We start from the raw sequence: 19,701 nt of genomic DNA on the forward strand, positions 1-19,701 counted from the left end.
TTGGTGTGTTTTTAGTCTTCTCTCTTGGGTCCCAGGATCCAGGACTGCAGCTACATCCCTAGCACACCCCTCCTCTACCCCTGCAGAGTTGTGCATGGACTCACACTTGGTATCAGAGAGATCGTTAAATACACATTGCTGGGTCCCAAATAGGTTCTGAATGAGCGGATTTGGGGGCAGCCCAGGAATATGCATTTTTAAAGCTTCCCAAGGGGACTCTAGGAGGTGGTTCAGATTTCTGCCCTGAAGACAGCCGGCTTGGCTGGGCTCTGTCCCTTCCCTAGCAAGTCTCAAATCTGGCCCTTTATGAGGTGAGGAAGTCTAGAAAGTCACTTATTCTACCTAAAGTTTTCCTGGACAGTGGGGCTCTCTGCATTAATTAAAACCTGGAGGAACTTTCAGCCAGCCAGGATTTCCCAAAGTGGAGCCTTCTCTGTGCTAGAGAGCTTGTTCAGAAGGCTCACCCCACATCTGCAGGAGCTGAGTCACTGCAAGTGAGGTCTGGGAATCTGCAGCTCAGGCACATTCTCTGGGTAAACAAACTCCCTCCACATCCCCAACAGACAAGAGAAACTGAGGATCAATAGTAAAAGTAAGGCCGAGCGCTGTGGTGCACGCCTGTAATCCCAGCGACTCAGGAGGCTGAGGCAGGAGGATCGCGAGTTCAAAGCCAGCCTCAGCAATGGTGAGGTGCTTAGCAGCTCAGTGAGACCCTGTCTCTAAATAAAAAATAGGGCTGGGGAGGTGGCTCAGTGGTCAAGTGCCCCTCCGAGTTCAATCCCTGGTACCAAAAAAAAAAAAAAAAGTAAAAGTGAATTGTCCCCAGTCATGATACACATTAGTAGTAGAAATGGTGTAGCCTCTGAATCTCCTCTTAGCTGAGTGTCAACTCCTCGGAACTCTCTGACAATCCAAGGTGTCTGCAGGCTCTTGGTCATCTGAGATGCCCCACGTGGCTGCCCTGGGATAGGCCTCTGCTATATTTGAAAAGACTTCAATTTCTAATCCAGTGGAAACTATCTGCTTTGGCCAGGCCCCTATGTGTCTGTGTGTGTGTTGGGCAAATATTTGGGCTATCCATGCAAACCTCCCTAACTTAGAAAGATTTCAGAAAGACAGACAGGAACAATGTGTACAAACAGAACCCCACTTTATTAGCAGTTAGTTCGAGATTGTACATTAATGGAGGAAGGTTCCCACTTTTAACACAACCCAAAACGGCTGGTTCGAGAGCCCTCGTCAGGTGAGCCAGGTAGCATTCCCTGGCCTACCCTCTCCCCACCCCCACAAGGGAAGAAAACCTCTGCCTGCTCCCTAATGTGCCCCCCACCCACTCCAGTCAGCCCTCTCCTGTCCCCAGGGAACAACATGAATTTCATGCACACATTACAAAAGGAGCCCTCTTGTGGATGAGAGAAGCCAGGCCAGCCCAAGATGCCCCGGCCCTCACCCTCCTCCAGGGCAGAGAGAGGAGTAAGTGCAGGAAGATGAGTGTCTTAGGAGAGAGCACAGCTGAGGTCTTCCCCAGGTCCTTGGCACTGACTATACACCAAGCCCACACCCGTCCCTCAGGGGAGCTGGAAACTCACCGGTCCTCTAAGCAGGAGAGCCTCCAGACCAGGAGGGCAAACCCCACATTGCCCAGAGGGCCTGGGGGTGGGCCTGGACCCCATCCACACTTCAACTCAAGCAGAGCTGCTTCCTGCACCTGTGTTTCAAAACCCCTGCTGTAGCCCCCATGGGCTCATTCTAGAGGTGGGGAAACTGAGACCCTGGGAGGAAGACTGTCATGCAGGCATCCAATGGATGCAGTTAGGATAATATCTCACAGCTCTGCTCCAGCCCAGTGGTCAGTCCTCATACCACAACTTAGGGAGGAATTTCCCCCAAGGACATTCCTGGTACGGGCCAGAGGCCTAGCTCTGCTCCAATGCCTAAGACCATGGGCCTCCAAGAAGTGAAAACCCTGGGACCACAGAACAGAGAGATGGATGCTATGTCTGGGACCCTGAGGTGCATCCCAGAGTCAAAGGAGCAGCCAGGCTCTTCCAAGCCAGAGACGTCTCATCCCAACAGGCCACATGCCTGGCTGGCATCCATGGTGCAATCACTTCTGCATGCCCTCCGTTCTCTCTTCCCAGGCCAGCATGTGCTGCTTGTGTCCATGGGCACCCCTCCCTGGCGCTCCTGTGGCTCCCATGGCCCCTCTGCTGGTTTGGCACTTGCTACAGGTGATGGTGGAGGTGCGTCTTAGGCAGGAGGGCACTGCCAAGTCAGCACAAAAGAAGGCAAAACCACCCTTGAGAGTACAGGAGATGGGGAAACATCAGACGGATTCTGACAGTGTGACAGTGCGACCTGACAGCAGGCCTGCTGGCCCCCAAAAGGATGTCACTTAAAAAACCAGATGGGCAGAAGGAAGACTTTTCAGCATTCCGAGAGATTTGAAAAACACAGTGACAAAATGCATCATATGCACCTTGATTGGATGCAAGTGCAAAACCAGGTCCGTTATTTGGGGGACAACTGGGGACAGCAGACTGTCAGGAAATGTCCATTTCTTGGCTGTGGTATTGGCCAGTGTGTAGGAGAAGGCTCTGACTTGGGTGATACGGGCAGAAGCATCTGGGGGCAAAGTCTCACAATGCTTGCAACTTACTTTCAAACTAGGTCAGAAAAACACACATATGTAGAGAGAGAGAAAAAAAGCCAATGTGGCAAAATGTTAATCATTTCAGCTCTCAATGCTCGGCAATGGGCATTCATGACCAATGTCTGGTAAAATATTTTTGACCTTGCTCTTCCCACTAACACCTGTGGGATGGCTCCATGTTGAGACCTCAGCCTCAGTGGGTCAGGCCAACAGTTTTCCTTTGCTGGGAGCTGATGGCCACCTCGTAAGCATGACCCAGAGCACCGGCTGCTTGTAGGCAGGGGCTCAGAAAAGGTCCATCTTTAAAGGTCGGACTCCTCTGAACTTTAAATGCAGTAAGATGCTCCAAACAGAAAATTCTCTCGAACCCTGAACGACACTCCACCTGCACCCACCCTAGGGCAAAGGCTGGCAGAGGGACTGCAAACTGGATGACAGAGTTACCAGCATAATTTAAGCTATTTTTCTCTCTCTCTTTATTTTTATGTTTTGCCAAATGCTTACAGTGGACAATGAAGACTGGTGATGCTGCATTTGCTCACCCTGGTTCTGTCTTCTCATAAGGGGGATCAACGCCTATTAGCTGAAAGCCCCTAGGACAACTCATTTCCCTGTCCTTACCCAATAGCTACAAGTTCCGGCTGCGTGTGGCCTGGCAGGTCCTTGAGAAAGGCTTGTTAGTGGGAAGGGACGTGGCAGTCACTAACACAGAAATTTAGAACAGGGGCAGGTCCAGTTCCAGGCTTCCAGAAAGATCTAAGCCAAACTCCAGAATATCTTTTCTGCTCTCATGGGTTTCAATCTGCCTGCTCCTACCTGAGGCCAGAAGCAGAGAGAAGTAGAGCCTCCCACCCCACCAGGGCCATTCCAGGCCAGGCCAGGCCAGGCCAGGCCAGCTTGCTGAGCTTCAGCTGAGAGCAGGCCTCCAGCCCAAAGGGTGTGTGAGCCTCCCAGATCACGGGCCCAATTACCCATGGACAGTTGGGGAGTGATGATCAAGGCTGGCATTGGTGGAAGCCACTGCCCCACTGAGGGTCTAGTTCCAGCTTGTCCCTGGGAACACAGCAGTACAGGAGTAGACAAGCCACCCTGTCCCCAGGCACTGTGCTCCTCAGCCCTGCGGGGCCGACAGGGGCCAGGATTCTCCAGCTCATGGGCCCCAATGAGAAACACGGTGGAAACTCTGTTCTGTCCACACTAAAACCACCACATAGCGGGTCTGCCCAGTGTCCCACTTCCTTCTTTACCCCGTGGAAAATTCGAGAAGAGGGAATCAACTCAGAACAAAGATTGATGGGGCCACAGGATGGGGAAAGACCTCCCGAGATAGAGAGAACAAGGCAGGGAAGTGAATGCAGATCTGGGGATGAGAAGGCTCAAAGGCACCTGGCTGGGAAGGAGTGGTTTGTCCCCATATCCTGGAATGACCACGGTTGTGACTGAGGGAGGGAAAGGAACCTGGCACAGAGTAGCGTCCCAAGGGTGGGCTCAGAGGCAGTGTGGCACTGGAAGAAGAGCACTGGACTCAGATTTGGGTCCCTGAGTTCAATTCTTGGCCCTGCTTCCAACTAGCCCTGTGACATCAGCCAAGCAGGCTATCTGCTTCCTGGACCCACTTTATACCTGCTGAAGGACCCTTCCAACCTCAAGATGCCAGAATCTTCTGAATAAGACCAGGCTCTCCAGAAAGAACTTCCCGGGTGTCAGGTGGAAGCTGAATTGGCAGTTGAGGGGCCAGGGAGAGGCACCTCCCTGGGTGCCTCAGTCACTTCACATTGTTAAAAGAAGGGGGGCAGGAGCAGAACCCAAGCAGAAAGCAGCCCAGAAATCCCAGGTCTGCAGGGGGCCTGGAGACACTCTGTGAGTCCCAGTGGGCACCCCTGCTCCCAGGGCAGCTCCCAACCTAGCACCATGTGAGGGGAGAGGGACAGGCCAGTTTGGGGCCCCAGGTCTCCCACCCTAGCCCCGGCTGTTTCCTTTGGCCACAACCCCACCCTCAGACTCCTGGGCTTCATGAAGCCAGATATCCTAGAGTTAGTCTTCCCTGTCCATGTCACCACCACTGTCCCCCTAGGGCAGGCCTAGGACAGCTGTGGCACTTGAGAGAGGGAACAGAGACCTCTCCAAGGGCACCTCCATACGGTCTCCTTGAGTCCCCAGACACGTGAAGACACACCCTCCCTAACTTCCATCTTATTCTCTAGCACTAAGATATGACATCCTTTGAGGCTGGGGCTTACCACCATTGTGTACGACTGAATTAAAAACAAACCCAACCAAAAAAAATATAATATATATATATACACATTATATATATATATATATATATATATATAAAACACAGTGCGACCCCAGCACCCAGGGTATAAACTCTGGCACCAAGAAAACAAAACCCAAATATTAAAATACTTTAGCTTCTTAGTATTTGAGAGGTTAAGGGGTCTCTGAGAACCCTCGGCCACAGGTGTCTGGGGCAAAGCAGCGGGCGGCAGTCTTGCGAGCTCTGCCATGTCTGCCGGGGCCGAGGCGGTGGTGTGGGGACAAGGTATGTACAGGGGAACATGTATACTGCAGACTCCTCAACAGCCTCCGTCTTTTACCACAGGAAACCACGCTTGTCATTACCCAGGGTGCAGCCAGGGGGCGGGGTTGAGCCGGAGTCTCTGGGCCCACATGGCATGGCAGTGCCCCAGGCCCTGCAGGAGGCCTTGAGGACTGGGTGGATACTGGAGGAACCAGAGATTCCTTCCCCAAAAAGGGAAGGTGAGATGTGAAGGTACTGACCCGAATGTGGCGGATCAGCATTCTTCCAAGGTGGCTGCCCTTACATGCAGCCTAGAGACTGCCCCTGGGTACCCAGCTGACCCCTGTGAAAGGCCTGCCTCAAAACACTCAGAGCCATGTTCAGTCTCTCCCCCTGGGTTGGTGAAAGGCCCAGCTGGGCTCTTCTCCCTTCCTGTCTGGAGAACAGGGAAGATATGGCAGCTAATACTGAGGAGACGCCCTGCTGCAGCAGGGGTGGTGGAGGCAGGAAGAGGGGGTGGTCAGTAGAGCACAGTGAGGGCCAGAAAAGAGTCTCACAGACTCCCTCTACCAGGAAGTGGCCTTCCACCAACAGGAAGCAGCCTCCCAGCACAGGCTGTGCACAGAATGGACCTCTGGTGGAGGGTGGTCCTGTAGGTCACAGACCCAGCAGTGGATGCTCGGAGGTGCTTGTGGGCCTGCCTGGCTTCTCCTGGCCCCACGTGGGCCTCAGCAGAGTATTGCTCATAGAACGCTGCCTGGCCCACTCCCCTCTCTGCAGGTCAGTCTGGCTCAGCGCACGGCAGGACATCCCGCCAACGTTCAGTCTGGCTGTGGTAGCTGCAGCTACCTGGTGTTCTGGAGGTCCTCCCGCAGCCAGGTGGGCAGTGTCTGGCCCATCTTGTACAGCAGCTTGGAAAGCTCGACATTGTGGTCCCGGTAGTAGTCCTTCAGGAAGGCTCGGGACTGCAACAGGAAGGAAAGCTCGGATGGGGCAATGAGCTGAGGTGGGCGTGGGCCCCGCCTTGCTGACCTACTGGCCTACACCATCCTCTTACAGATAGCAGGCTCCCCAGAAGGCCCCGGCACAGGAGCAGCAAACTCTCGCCCACAAGGTCAGAATTCTCATGACAGGGAGGAGAGAGAACTCTTCAAGCCAGAGGCTAAGGAAATACCATGAGATGCAGTCTGCACCCCCATCTTATGCAGTCCTCTCCTATGAGAATGGCTATCCTTCCATTCCATGGCTCCAAATCTTGTGGCATGGACTCCAACTCCAGAGATCTTGCCCATCCTCTGGAAGCCTTCTTCCCCTCCCAACCCCAGCTTCTAGCGCACCCCATCCTGAATGCCCATAGCACAGGATGCACCTCTTCCTGCAGGAAGCTCTCCCTGCCATTATTCTAGCCCTATATGTGACTCATCTCCCCCTGGACTAGGCGTCCTTGAAGGTGACGACCTGTCTGTTATTCTTAAAACCTCATAGCACAGCCCTTAGCAGAAGGGTAGGGTACTGAAAACTTGTTTTAATAGATCAGTTCTGATCCACCATGGCCGAGACTGTCTTCTTCCCCCTTAAGAATACTGCCCAAGGGCTAGGCACGGTCCTGCATGCCTATAATACCAGCAGGAGGATCACAAGTTAAAGGCCAGCCTCAGCAACTTAGAGAGACACCCAGCAACTTAGAAAAACCCTATCTCAAAATAAAAAATAAAATGAACTGGCGATGTGTCAGAGGAAGATAGAGGCTCTGTCCTTTATGGGGACAGCTCCCCACCTGTCCAGCTTCCACAGGTGGGGTTTCTGCCACTTACGTCCAAATCCATCTCTGGATACTTCCGGCCTTTGCTTTTGCCCAGACACTTGGTTTTTCCTCCTTCAAGCAGCTGGCACCAAAATCCTTTCTTTGGATCAAACCTGTAGAGGTGAGGAAAGATTGGATGGAATTGGCCCAGCTATCCCTTCCCCACTCCAAGGCTTTGTGCACAGATCTAGGAAGAGCAGCACCCAGGAGCTAAGGAAGTCCACCCCCCTGTACACATGCTTGCACCCAAACCCACTGTGGAGCTGATATATGCCATCACTTGGCTCAAGTTTTGCCCTTGCGCTACACTAAACACATCCTCACTTCTCCCCATCAGAGGGCGGTCCCGTGTTCTGAGTCTTCTTTTGTTGGGGCTGAGCAGCCCCAGTTCCTCCAGCAATACATAACGTGGACCCATTCCCATCCTGCATGACCAGGGAAGAGTTTTCTGAGCATTATTATTATTATTTTTTTAAGTCAAGAAGTCTTCTTTGGGGCTGGGATTGTGGCTCAGTGGTAGAACACTCGCCTAGCACGGGCAGGACCCGGGTTCAATACTCAGCACCACATAAAAAAAAATAAATAAAGGCATTGTGTAGAGTCCATCTACAAAAAAGATTCTCTCTCTCTTAAAAAAAAAGAAGTCTTCTTACCTGTCCCAACTTCAAGTGAAAAAAGTGTAGGGAAAAGGTTTAGTCTAAGATTTTTGCTTTTAAATAACTTGCATCTTAATTAAGAAATGCTAAGGCATTGGCACTGGAGAGTTTCAAACTTTGGAGTAACTTTCAGAAATGACAGTACAGGACTAACTCCCGTGTGTGACATCATGGTGCCTTCAGGGACCCAATGTGCGCTGAAGCTCAGGAGCCATCAGAGGGTCTTGAGCCTGAGGGCATCAGGCAAGCAGAACACACATGTGGCAGGGAAGAGAGGTAAAGAATTCCGCACGATGACGGGGCAGGCATAAGACGACGATGACAATGACAATAACACTAGCAGTCAGCACCATCTAGCTCTGAGCCAAGAGTGCCACACTCATGCTCTCATCGAATTCAGGGACCCTCAGGAGGGAGGAGTCATACTCCTTAACCCCATCTTACAGGTGAGGGAAGCCAAGCCCCAGGCTAAGGGACTCATCCAGGGTCAGAGCTAAGGATGGGTCTGCGGTCCTGAGCAGGCCTCTTGGACACCAGGGCCCACCCCTGGGGCTGCCGCTGCTTTCGGTTCTGACATGAAGATCTGACTTCCCTTCCCTTCTCCACTTTCAACCTCCAGCCCAGTGAGGAAGGGAGGGAATATTCCTTTTTTTTTTTTTTTTGTACCGGGGATTGAACTCAGGGGCACTCGACCACTGAGCCGCATCCACAGCCCTATTTTGTATTTTATTTAGAGACACTGAGCTGCTTAGCACCTGGCCGTTGATGAGGCTGGCTTTGAACTCGCGATCCTCCAGTCTCAGCCTCTCAAGCCACTGGGATTACAGGTGTGCTCCACCCAGCCTGGCTAGGAGGAAATATTCTTGCTGTAAGATTTCCCAAGAAAGCGCCAGGCAGAGGGCTTTATTCCACCTTCTCTTGGGGCCCCTCCTCCAGCCAAGTGTGTCCTTTCTCTATGACACCGCACTGGAGGCAGCCTCTCCCCCAACCCCCCACCTGGCAGCACAGGGTGGCTCTTCCTCACGGTGAGAAGGCATTCCTGGTGCACTTGCACCAGGTTCTGGGTGAGTGGGGTTACTGGCCACCGACAACAATAGTTCTAGCTTCCTTTTCCTGAAATCATATTATAAGTCAAAATCTAATGTTAGGAAACTCTTGTGGAAATTGGGATTAACACTCTGAAAATGTTCAGCCCAGACAGAACTGAACTGGATACTCCAGGGTGGGCTGACTGGAGCAGAACAGATTCATCACCTCCCTTTTCCTTAAGTTAGTACTTTTATTAATATGATTTTTTATTAAAATAACATATTGATATTAGCTTTCTTGCTGAATGGCCATCAGGGCAGTGCTGCATACTTTCTCAAACTTGCCAACTCTATTAAGTTGTGTCCCCCCATTATTATTCAAGCCTTTGTCTTTTTTGGCCCAGGTGCCAAAAAACAGGGAAATCACCCTGTTGAATGGTCAATACAGTACTCACGCCAAGGTTTTGTGGTAGTCAATGGTATTGGTCACCCCAAGGAATTTCTGCACTGTGTCCATCACTTTGGCAGGTTCTGTTCTTAGCAGTTTGCCATCCAAGACCAGAATCTAGAAAGAACGAAAGGAAGAAAGGTGATCTGGACTTGCTTTCACCTAAAGGGCAAAACAGGATCAGAGGCCTCGACAGCAAGAGTGGCCTGGCTGTGGGTTGGGGTCTGTGCTTTCTAATCTGCCTCTGCCTCCAGCTCTGAATGGCAGGTGTCCCCAAGACTCAGTCCTTTGTGGTCTAACTTCTTGCTCTCTGCCAATTTCCCTTGGCCCATATCAATCTTTCCTAGAATTTAAATGATCAAAAAAACCTTGCTTACGCCAGATGCAGTGGTGCACGCCTGCTACTAGGGAGGTCAAGGTAGGTAGACTACAAGTTCAAGTCCAGTCTTGACAACTTAATAAGACCCTGTCTCAAAATAAAAAATAAAAAGGATTGGAGATGCCAGGCATGGTGGCACATGCCTGTGATTTCAGACTCAGGAGGCTGAGGCAGGATGATCGTGAGTTCAAAGTCAGCCTCAGCAATTAGCAAGGCCCCAAGCAGCTTAGAGAGACCCTGTCTCAAAACATAAAAAGGGTTGAGGATGTGGCTCAGTGGTTAGTGCCTCTGGGTTCAATCCCCAGTACCAAGAAAAAAAGGCAGGGGAGGGGTGGTTGGGGATGTAGTTCAGAGGTAAAGCACCCGTGGGTTCAATCCCCAGTGCCACACAGAACAACCCGGCCTACTCTGTGTATCCCTGTAACCTCCCTCTTCCACCTCTCAACAAGCTTCCAGCCCACACCCCCATCTCCAGCTCCAGACTTCAGGGGGGTTCTCTGAAAGGCCTCATGGAATCTGACCTGTGCCCCTCTCCAGCCAGGCTCTTGCTTCCCCCAGCACACCCTAGCCTCCTGGTCCCAGCTGCCACCATGGCAGAACTCACCCTCCCAAAGGGCAGGGGCAGGGAATTACCTGGTTGGCGTGAAAGGCACTAAGCCAGCGCTCAATGTGGGTGGCATACCAGCCAGGGACCAGGCAGCGGCTCTGGAGGGCACGCAGCTTTGCGGACGCAGCAGGGCCAGCTGTGATCACCTCGTGGAAGGTGTACTTCAGGGCCACTGGGTCATCATGGGCTCGCTGGTGCTGCAGGCAAAGGGGGGAGGTGAGCATGTCACAGGAAGAACCAAAGAGGAGGCCTTTGTGGGACAGCAGATGGGTCATGGTGCTGGAAGATTCTAGCTGGAAGCAAGAGGCCTGTGCCCAAGTCCTGAGTCTGCCTCTCCTCATTGGCTGGCCCCTGGGAAGTACTGGCCCCAGAGTCCTAGTTTCGCCATCTTTGAACAAGATCAAGTTTCCAGCGTTGGTCATTCTCATGTGGTCCCTGAGCCCTGCTGGGCAAGAGGCCACGCCGTTTCCTTTACATCAACTCACCTTTCTTTTTCACATATATTTATTTCAAGAAAACTAAATAACACTTCCAAAAATGGAAAACTGGAATCAATGATTACATATAGAAGGCAACCATTGATAAACACAATAAAAATAAAGCAAAGTTCCTAAACTGGAGGCAAACACAGATGTCTGCTGAGGTCCCTGATCCCTAGGCTGTTGTGAGCAGAGTGTGGCTGTTTTAGAAAGGATGTGAGACCCCTGCGCCAAACTGAGCACTCTGTTTCAAGGAGACCAGAAGAACTGAGTAAAACTGAAAAAGAAAATGCCAGATCTGAGCCACCTCAAATAACCCCAGTGGGCCATCAGCATCTGCAGAACTCTGAGTCCAGAGCGTGGGGACTTGCCCACCAGGCGACGCTCACCAGCCCTGGGCCTGACGAGCACCACAGGCAGCCCAGGGCAGGAGCCGCAGTGATAGTGCAGAGCAGCCTCCTGCTCACCAGACCTCCCAGACACCAGCCTGCCCTCATCTGGCTCCTTTTTAGATCCTCCTGGTATAAGTTAGTCTCCATTACCTGCCTTCATCATGGACAGAGAAAACCAGGTCTTAGATTGACAACAACTGGGTTCAAAATGCCATCACATGAACCTTGCTGAGTGTTAGTTTGCTCTTCTGTGTGAAGGGAACACACACACACATACACACACACACACATACACACACACAAACGAAGCCTTCCTCTGCTTTCTAGAAACTACTGTGAAGCTCCAGTGAGGTGGCAGAAGTTAAGCACTGTCACTAGCATGGGACTAGCTTCACCTCTGACACCCTAATGTCCCCCATGAAAGTGGCCAGCCAGCGCCTTCCTCCTTGCCAGGAGGTGGGAGCACAGGCGCAGCAGGATGGGGATGTGGCCTACCGTGTTGGTGGGACTTTCCCCTAAAGAGTCAGACCACAGGAAAGGCAGAATTAGGGCATGAACCAAAGTCCTGGGGACAAGAAGCAGAGAGGGCTCAGGAAGGGGCAGAGAGGCAAGAGGTCTGAGGGACTCGGAACAGGGAGAACATGGCGCCTGAGCACTGCAAAGACACAGCACAGCTCAATGAAGCAGTACAGAAGCAACCAAGTGAAGAGGACCAAAGGGTGGCACAGAGCCACCCAAAGTGGCCAGATTGGAAAGACAGCTTCCTGGCTGGAATAATGGACACCTCCCCCATAACCACACGCTAAGGCCCAGGGGTCCCCTGACACCACAAATAAATCTGGTCTGCTGGCCTGATGAGGGTGGTCAGGATCCTGGCCTTGGTCACCAAAGGTACTTCTGAATCAAAGCACTTGGCAGCATGGCATAATTCCAGAAAGACTGGCAAGCAGAGGAGGGACAGGCCTGTCCCAGGAGCCCAGGGAACAGTCTATAAGCATTTCTATAAGCCCAGAAGACTGCACTTAAGGAATTCAATCAGGTCATAGAAATGAAAGAAAGCTCTGCCATTTAACATGTCTCCAGTAGAGACTAAGACTCATCCCTCTCGAGATGTCCTGCAATCCAGGTAACTGCTGTCCCTGATCAGACACCCACTAGGAATGGCAGGTCCTGAGCTAGGTACACTGGCACACACCTACAATTCCAGCTACTTGGGAGGCTAAAGCAGGAGGATCACAAGATCAAGGCCAGCCTTAGCAACATAAATTGAGCCAGACCCTGTCTCAAAATAAAAATTTTTAAAGGCTGGGCTTGTGGCTCAGTGGCAGAGCACTTGCTGGGCATGAAGAAGCCCTGGGTTCAATCCCCAGGACTTTCCCTCTGAAAAAGGCAGGTCCTGTGTCTTGTCCTCTGAGTTCCCACTCCCTCCCCACTAGTGTCCGGCAGAGAAGACGCAGTCAGTGTGGCCCGACCACTGTTTGCAAATCTAGACTGCATCAAGGTCTAATCAGCCTCTAAGCCATGTCCATGTCAGAGTCACAAGCAGGACCCTCTGAAGCTCAGGGGTAGACCAGTAACTGGTGCCGCCCTTCAGCATCAACTTCTGCCAGTCACCTGCACATGCTAGAGGCATCATGAAGACAGGCTCTATTCTGACCCATCGCCACATCCACACTGCTCAGGGCTGGCACACAGCAGCATCTGATCAGCATTCGCTGAGCGAATGAACATCAGACAGATCCCAGCCCCCAGGACCTCTACCATGCTCTCACCTGGTACCAGGAATAGGCCCGGTCAGCTGGGTTGATGAGGATGGTGAGGATCTTGGCCTTGGGCAACAGGGCAGCTGCACGCTGGGGCGCCACTTCCGAATCAAAGTAATTGGCGCTTTTCTCAAAGTAGAAGTCGGAGGTGGTATTGGAAGGGATAGGGAAGAACTCCATGTACCTGCAGGAAGCCCAGAGAGGGGTGCTCACAGGCAAGACTCATGAGGAAGGGGCCGCAGGAGAGCAGTGTGAGAGCGAGTGTCCCAGCGGGTAGAGCATCCTCAGAAAGCAAGCAGGGCACACTGCTCCAGCCAAACCAGGACTCGCTGATTCTAGAGAGAATGGTCACCTGGCAGTCTCCCTAGTCAAATTCGTGCCTTTTCAGTGGAGGCTGTGGCATCAGGAGGATCTGAGGATTTGTGGGTGTGATGGGGTTGCAGGCACGGGGTGGGGGTTGTGTCCTTTATCCTAAACTCATATCCTGCCCCAGTGGAGGCTCCCACAGCACAACTGGCAGGCCCTAACTCTGCCTCTAGGGGGCAGGATGGGGCTCAGAGTGGCTCCCCTCTTAGCCCACACAGGACCAGCCCCGAGGGGATGGCTGCCCTCTGGAGCTTTTTTCCTGACCTGGGATGATGTCCAGTCTGTCTCTATGGACCTGGAGACAAAGGGGAGGGTCACCTGCCACCCTCCCCAGTCTGCTAAGCACAATTTTTGAGAATACTGTCCCATATCCTGCCCACAGGGATGACTAAACAAACCGCCCAGACTCCCCCAAGAGCACCTACTCACATAGAATCACGTGCAATTGGGGATTCACAGGAAGCCAAATATTCCCTAATTAAGGGTATAGGTTTTCCATCCCATAAAATGGGGTTTCTCGAGGGGGCCCGAGGACCCCTTTACAGATTGCCTAGAGCTTTTTAGATTCCTGTGCCCCATCTAAGACCTATCTACAGAATCAAAATCTTGGGAATGGGGTCATGGAATCTCCCTCTCTCACTTTTCTATATCTTGATTGTGATACCTACTTTGAGAAAGCTCAGAAAACAGAAGTTTTTGCTTCCTAAGCTATAGCAAAGACATTTGGCAGCCAACTTGGCTTTTCTACTTTACCTGGTAATAAACAGCCACACTTACTACAGACATGCAAATGTACTGCTGCGGGTGCTGCCCCCAGCCCTACTGAAGACTGCTACCTACATGGCTTGCACCATATTACCTTTATTAAAACAAACACAACACTAACTTCCAATAATATATCTGGTCACATGGGGTTTTAGGTAAGAGACTAGACATGTTGAGAGATGTAGAAAGATGGATGGATGGCTGAATGGACACACAGGTAGACAGACAGACAGTGAGAAGATAGGTAGATAAAAGAAAAACACCAAATAGCAAAGGGAAGGCACACAATCTCTCCCTCCAGGCAATCTGTCATTATAATAACACTACATCATGGTCACACCTGTACATACAAGGTTTAAAAAGGCAACAACAGGGAAAGATGCAAACTGAGAAACTAGAGAGTAGAACCAGCCCAAGCTATCCCCCAGTGCACACTGACGGTCACCTCTGTAGAAGGTTCTGGTGGGCAGCCTCCACTTTAACTACCTCCCCAGGTGCCCCCTAGAATTCAGCCAGTGCTTCCAAAGGCCCACAGGAACATCTTCTCTCCACAGTTGGCCACACATGGTGGGAAGGGCCAGTTGTCAGCCAGAGCACTTGGATTTTAGTCCCTGCTCTGTCACCAGCAGACCTTGGGACCTTGTGTGAGTTCCTCCCCTCCTCTGGGACTCAGGATGTTTTGTACAAGCCAGGGAAGGACTCAACCCTGCCTTCAGCAGTCTCTGTCCCAGGCGATAATGCAAAGGGGCAAAGGGCTTCCTCATGGAGCACCCTGCCTGTGACAACACTCCCACCATGACTCAAGGGTCACTGTGCCTTGTCCCTGTTTATAGGAACTGTAGCTGTGTGTGAACAAGCAGCAGCTGCTTCCTGCTGTGGCCACAGTGACCTCCCCACCACCTCTGGAATGGCCTTCCTGTCCTGCTATAGATTGAGAGGCTCACTCACCAGTCAATGCCTCTGTGATAGTTGTGGCCATTAAAAAACTGGATCTCCTCGAAGGTCTCTGAGCTGGGGTAGTTGCTGCTTAGGTCCGGGTGCATGCCCAGGAACAAGTAGAGGGCTGTGGTGCCTGTAGGGATGGGAGGCAGCTGAGCCCACAGCCGAACCCCCAACTCAAGGATGGAGCCTGGGTTCTGGGCCTCGCTCCCCCTTTTCTCTACAAGGACCTGGGAAAATTCCTGCCTTTCTCTGGGTCTTGGTCTTCTTGTCTGTACAAGGAACTGCACTACATCCAGGATGGCAAATACAGGGCCTGCATGTGGACACCCCAACACCTGTACCCTGCAGACATCACTCATCTATTACAGCCTTCTTCATTCCTAAACAAGGGCTTGTCCTCTGACTCCTCCTCACAGCACTCCGACAGCCACGTCCCACTGACTGCTGTCTCCTTAAGAATTAGAACTAGATGCTTTCTGCTGGCCTTTTCTGCTTGAGACCTCTGTCCCCTGGCACTTGGGAAAAGCCCCTGCCCAGGCCCTCCCTGTGTTAACATGGAACTCTGAAGACCCACAAGTTCTGGTTCTGATGCCTCCTGTTCCAGCTCCGCTCCTCCCTCCTCCCTAGAAAGACTCCTCATTCATTCCCTATGGCATGTTTCCATGGTTCATATCTGCAGAAGCATCCAGAAGAGGAGGCCATAGAGTCTGGTGATTGAGAATATGAGCTTTGGGGTCACAGAGATCAGGGTGTGGCACTGTCATTTCCTAACGTGCTGTGTTAGGGAAAACTCAACCTCTCTGAGCTGTAACCTGGGAGTGGTCTTACAGACTCACGTGGGTGGCAAATGCCCGGCGATCATGTCACTGCTCCCTCCCTGCACCTCTGTTAGACACAGCTGACTGGCCACAGCCCACCCTGCACTGGGCCAGTTGTACCAGGTACTGCTTAAACTTGCAGATAAGCTGCCAGAACACAGAGAGAGGTCCCTGAGGCTGCAGTTCAGGACAACCAGGAGAATGCCATGCGCATCCCATCCATCCCCGTCCCATGTCCACACTGATGGGCGATTCACATTCCCCCAAATTTTACTCTCACTTCTGGGGAAGGAGTGGGTAGACTCCTGGGGAGTGGGACCAAGGGAATGTGGTCCCTAGAATTCTGTGGCTGAGATGGCAGGTGTTGGGAGAGGATGGGTGAAGGGTGGGGAGACCTACCTGTTTTCTGGGGACCAATGATGAGGAGCTTTGGGAAGCGGTCACATGTCTTCTCCTTGGACCAGATGTCCTTGTGGCGTTTGTCTTCGCAGGGGTCCTAAAACAACATTGGGAGGATGTGAGGGAAGCCCAAAACCCAGTGAAGAGGCTCCCAGGACCATGTGGCCCTTCCATTGCTGACTGACAGGCATAGTATCTGCATGTGGCCTTGCCACCTCTCACCCCCAGACACTTGGGCTGCAACAGGCAGGGACCATTTCTGGTTAGTCTCACGTGTCCCACAGAGTCTGGCGAAATGCCCAGCTGTATGCTGGACACATAATGGGAACTCACAAGCACTTGAATTGAACTGGACAAGCAGTGTCTGGACCAGGGGTCTGCAAACTCTCCCTGCGAAGTTGGTAAATCTCTTGGTTAGTGTTTGGTAAATATCGTGGGCTTTGGGTACTGTCCAGCTTCTGCTGCAACTTCTCAACTCGGCTGCGAGGGCATGAAAGCAGCCACAGAGAACGCTCACAAGAACGAGCGTGGCTGTGTGCCAGGAAAACTGTCTTTACAAAAGCAGACCACAGGCTGGAACTGGCCCACAAATCAAGGTTTGGGGACCTCGGGTCTGAACTGTTGAGACTGCCACCATTCTCAGGTCTTGCTTTCTATTTTTAACAACCCCCAGGTGCCGACTTTCCCAAGAACTGTTTTCCCCCAAACCCTCCCCGTGAGCTCCCTCCCCGGTGGCTTAGAGCCTGCTGTAGTTAAAGAGGCTGGGAGATGACCTGAGTCTGACCAAGTCAGGGCAGGTGCTGCCCACGCTCCCTGCTCTATGTTCACCCACGGGGCTTGGGGGTCTTTTTACTGAGGGCTTTGTGTGTGCGTGTGTATGTGTATTGCGAATTTAACTCAGGGGAGCTTGATCACTGAGCCACATCCCCAGCCCTTTTTATTTTGAGGCAGGTCTCGGTAAGTTGCTTACGACCTTGTAAAGGCCCTCGAACTTGTGATCCTCCCGTCTCAGCCTCTCAAGGGGTTGTGATTACAGGTGTGTGCCACCACCCCCAGGCTCCACGGTTTTTTTTTAAAGTTGTTCTTTCCAAGGCTGTGTATGAGTATGGATGTGTACAGGTCTGTGGGGAGGTGCACATGTACATATGCGTGCACATACATGTTCCCGAGAGGGAGCATGCCCACACTGGCAAGCAAATGGACACCTGGGGTTCCCTTGGGGAGAGTGTGTGAAGATATGAAGGCTGAGCCCTCACAGCCCTGGAGCATGAGCCTATGAGCAGAAGACTTTCCACCCCTGCAACAAGGCACGAGGCCTCCCTGTCCCCACCTGCCACAGTGGGTCCTTCTCCTCAGAGAATATCTGGAAGTACTTCTGGGCCAGCTGCACAGGTGGCAGCGTCTGCAGTCGCAGGTTGGTCCAGGAGTGCAGGAAGCGCACCAGGTGCTTGAAGGTGTACAGGCCCAGCCGGTCATTCCCGTAGTTGGACAAGTGCGTCATGAAGATGCTGATCTGCTCCAGGGAGGGGGAGAGGGAGGGAGCAGCTGGGTCAGCATCTGAGCCACTTTACCCCCACCTCCGACCTCACCTCTGCCTCACTTTGCAGGGCCACCTGATGACCAGGGCAAGATACCCCAAGGCCACCAACTCAATGTATGGGCTGAGTACAGACAGAGATGAATCCAGGTCTGACTGACCCCCAAGCATTTCAACCCTAAGGTGGGAGGCTGACCTGAGGCAGGAGCTCTGAGTTTTGTCTTGGTAATCACGAGGAGAGGTGTGGAGAAAAGGTACTAAGCTCAGAGAACTGAACAAAACAACCACTTGAGATTTATTTAATAGTATTAAAGTACAGGTGATTATTTCCATTTTGAAGATAAGGAAAGAAATGCCCCGAAAGCTCGAGCAAAAAGGTTTTGTGTGTGTGTGTGTGGGGGGGGGGGGTGCACATGTGCGTGTGCATGCACACATGCACATATACACACAGGAACAAAGACTGGAAAGAGAACAAACACAAAAATGCAAACACGCCAGTATTAAAGTGCAGAATTAGGAAAGAAAGAAAAAGCATGTATATCTAAAAAGAACAACAACAATAAAAGAGCAAAACGAAAGAAAGAAAAAGAAAGCTCCAATCCATTAGTCAAGGTCACACAGTGACCCTGACAGTGCCAGGGCTGGGGAGCAGGTGTCCCAACCTCCAGGTTCTCAAGGCAGCCTCTCCGGTCTTTCCCAGCCAGGGAGGTCCCTGCAGCCAAGGACAGGCCGCCCTGCAGCCTCACTTCCCATCAGCTGCAGACCATGGAGCACTCACAGGATTGAGGAGCACAGTGAGGAAGAGCTCGCCCCCATTGATGATCTTGTCCAGTTCACTGGAGCCCCCAGGGTACTCGTTGTAGAAGATGGTGTGGGTGAAGAGGCCACAGGTCTGCCGTGGGAGGACCTGGGAGGGGATGAGGAAAGGAGCTATGGTACCTCTGGCATGGATGGCAGTGGGAGATGGGGTGGGGTATCTCCACAGAAAGGCAGCCTCCTGTGTGGCCACCAATCCTGGTAGGTACTTGGTCCCAAAGACCCAGTAGCCTGTGATATTCCCCTAGGTGAACCACAGGCCCTTGACATTTTAGACTCCATTACTATTTTCCGCACAAAATAATAAGTAGGATCCAAAATAACAGAGTAAGAACATTTCTGGAAACTTGGGCCATTTGCAGTAAGGATCCTTGACCCTCCAAAGCAACTCTTCCAGTGGCACTTGGCAAGCCCTCTCACAACACCAGAGCCCCATCTGGTCACACTCATAGTCATGCACTGGCTTAACAGTTCACTGTGATCTCCCCTAAGGAAACGGGCTCTGAGGGAACAGGGAATGGGTCTAGCCTGTCACCACCTCATCCCAGAGTTAATATGAGTCCCTGGTACTGAGAAGGTGTATGGAGGGAAGGACAGATGGTCAGGGAGATTCACAGACAAATGCACAAATCTTGTCTTCCCACAGCTGCCCCATCTCAACTGATGATAGCTCGTTTTTCCAGTGTCTCAGGCTGGAAGCCCTGAGGTCAGCCTGGACTCTTCTTTCTCCTACATCCTATAGCCAACTGATGAGCAGATCTCAATGGAACGAACTTCTAACAAGTCCAACAGATGATCACTTTCTTGACCCCGCTCCAAGCAACCACCATCTTTGGCTAGAAGATGGCAGTGGCCCCTAATTGGTCTGTCTGCCTCTTTGGTACCCTATATTCTCCATTTCACACAACAAGAAATGATAAAAACCTTTGCAAGTATGAATGATGTCATGCTTCTTCAAAATCTTCCCATCTCTAACTAAAAGCTGAAGTGCCTTGATGATAAGCCTTACATGACCCCATAGCATTCTGCCCCCAACCCCTGACATCCTCTACCATCAGCCTCTAACTTGCTCCCCTCCAGCCATGCTGGCCTCCTACTTGGTCCTCAAACACACCCAGCACAAAGCCTCAGGGCCTTTGCACTTGTTGTTTTCGCTGCCTTGAACACTCTTCCACATATAGCAGCATGGCTCATCCCAGGAAGGTCCCTCCTAACATTTATTGAAAATTGCCTCCCTCATCTCCCTTCCTCGCTGATTCTCTGAAGGGCACTTATCACCGACTGATTGTTATATACTTTACACATTTTTTTTCTGCCACTAGGAC

At 51.9% G+C, this 19,701-nt stretch overlaps 1 protein-coding gene across 7 annotated transcripts in view; it reads right to left on the bottom strand.

Moving 5' to 3' along the window:
- Nucleotides 1-1,133: 1,133 nt before the first annotated feature.
- Ndst1 (N-deacetylase and N-sulfotransferase 1) overlaps nt 1,134-19,701 on the bottom strand; it is a 91,332-nt gene continuing 72,764 nt past the window's right edge. For all 7 annotated transcript variants that reach the window (XM_046460299.2, XM_046460296.2, XM_046460298.2 and 4 more), the window contains 9 exons: nt 18,339-18,467; nt 17,354-17,536; nt 16,024-16,120; nt 14,813-14,936; nt 12,743-12,917; nt 10,126-10,296; nt 9,121-9,230; nt 6,992-7,094; nt 1,134-6,142 (listed from right to left, as the gene is read on the bottom strand). In XM_046460299.2, the coding sequence (XP_046316255.1) occupies nt 6,023-6,142; nt 6,992-7,094; nt 9,121-9,230; nt 10,126-10,296; nt 12,743-12,917; nt 14,813-14,936; nt 16,024-16,120; nt 17,354-17,536; nt 18,339-18,467 (1,212 nt within the window). In that variant the 3' untranslated portion in view covers nt 1,134-6,022. The remainder of the gene's footprint in view (nt 6,143-6,991; nt 7,095-9,120; nt 9,231-10,125; nt 10,297-12,742; nt 12,918-14,812; nt 14,937-16,023; nt 16,121-17,353; nt 17,537-18,338; nt 18,468-19,701) is intronic.

This window comes from Marmota monax, unplaced genomic scaffold (genome assembly GCF_021218885.2).
Source record: "Marmota monax isolate L192 unplaced genomic scaffold, Marmota_monax_Labrador192_F-V1.1 WCK01_AAM20220418_F8-fsc00006, whole genome shotgun sequence".
Classification (NCBI taxonomy): domain Eukaryota; kingdom Metazoa; phylum Chordata; class Mammalia; order Rodentia; family Sciuridae; genus Marmota; species Marmota monax.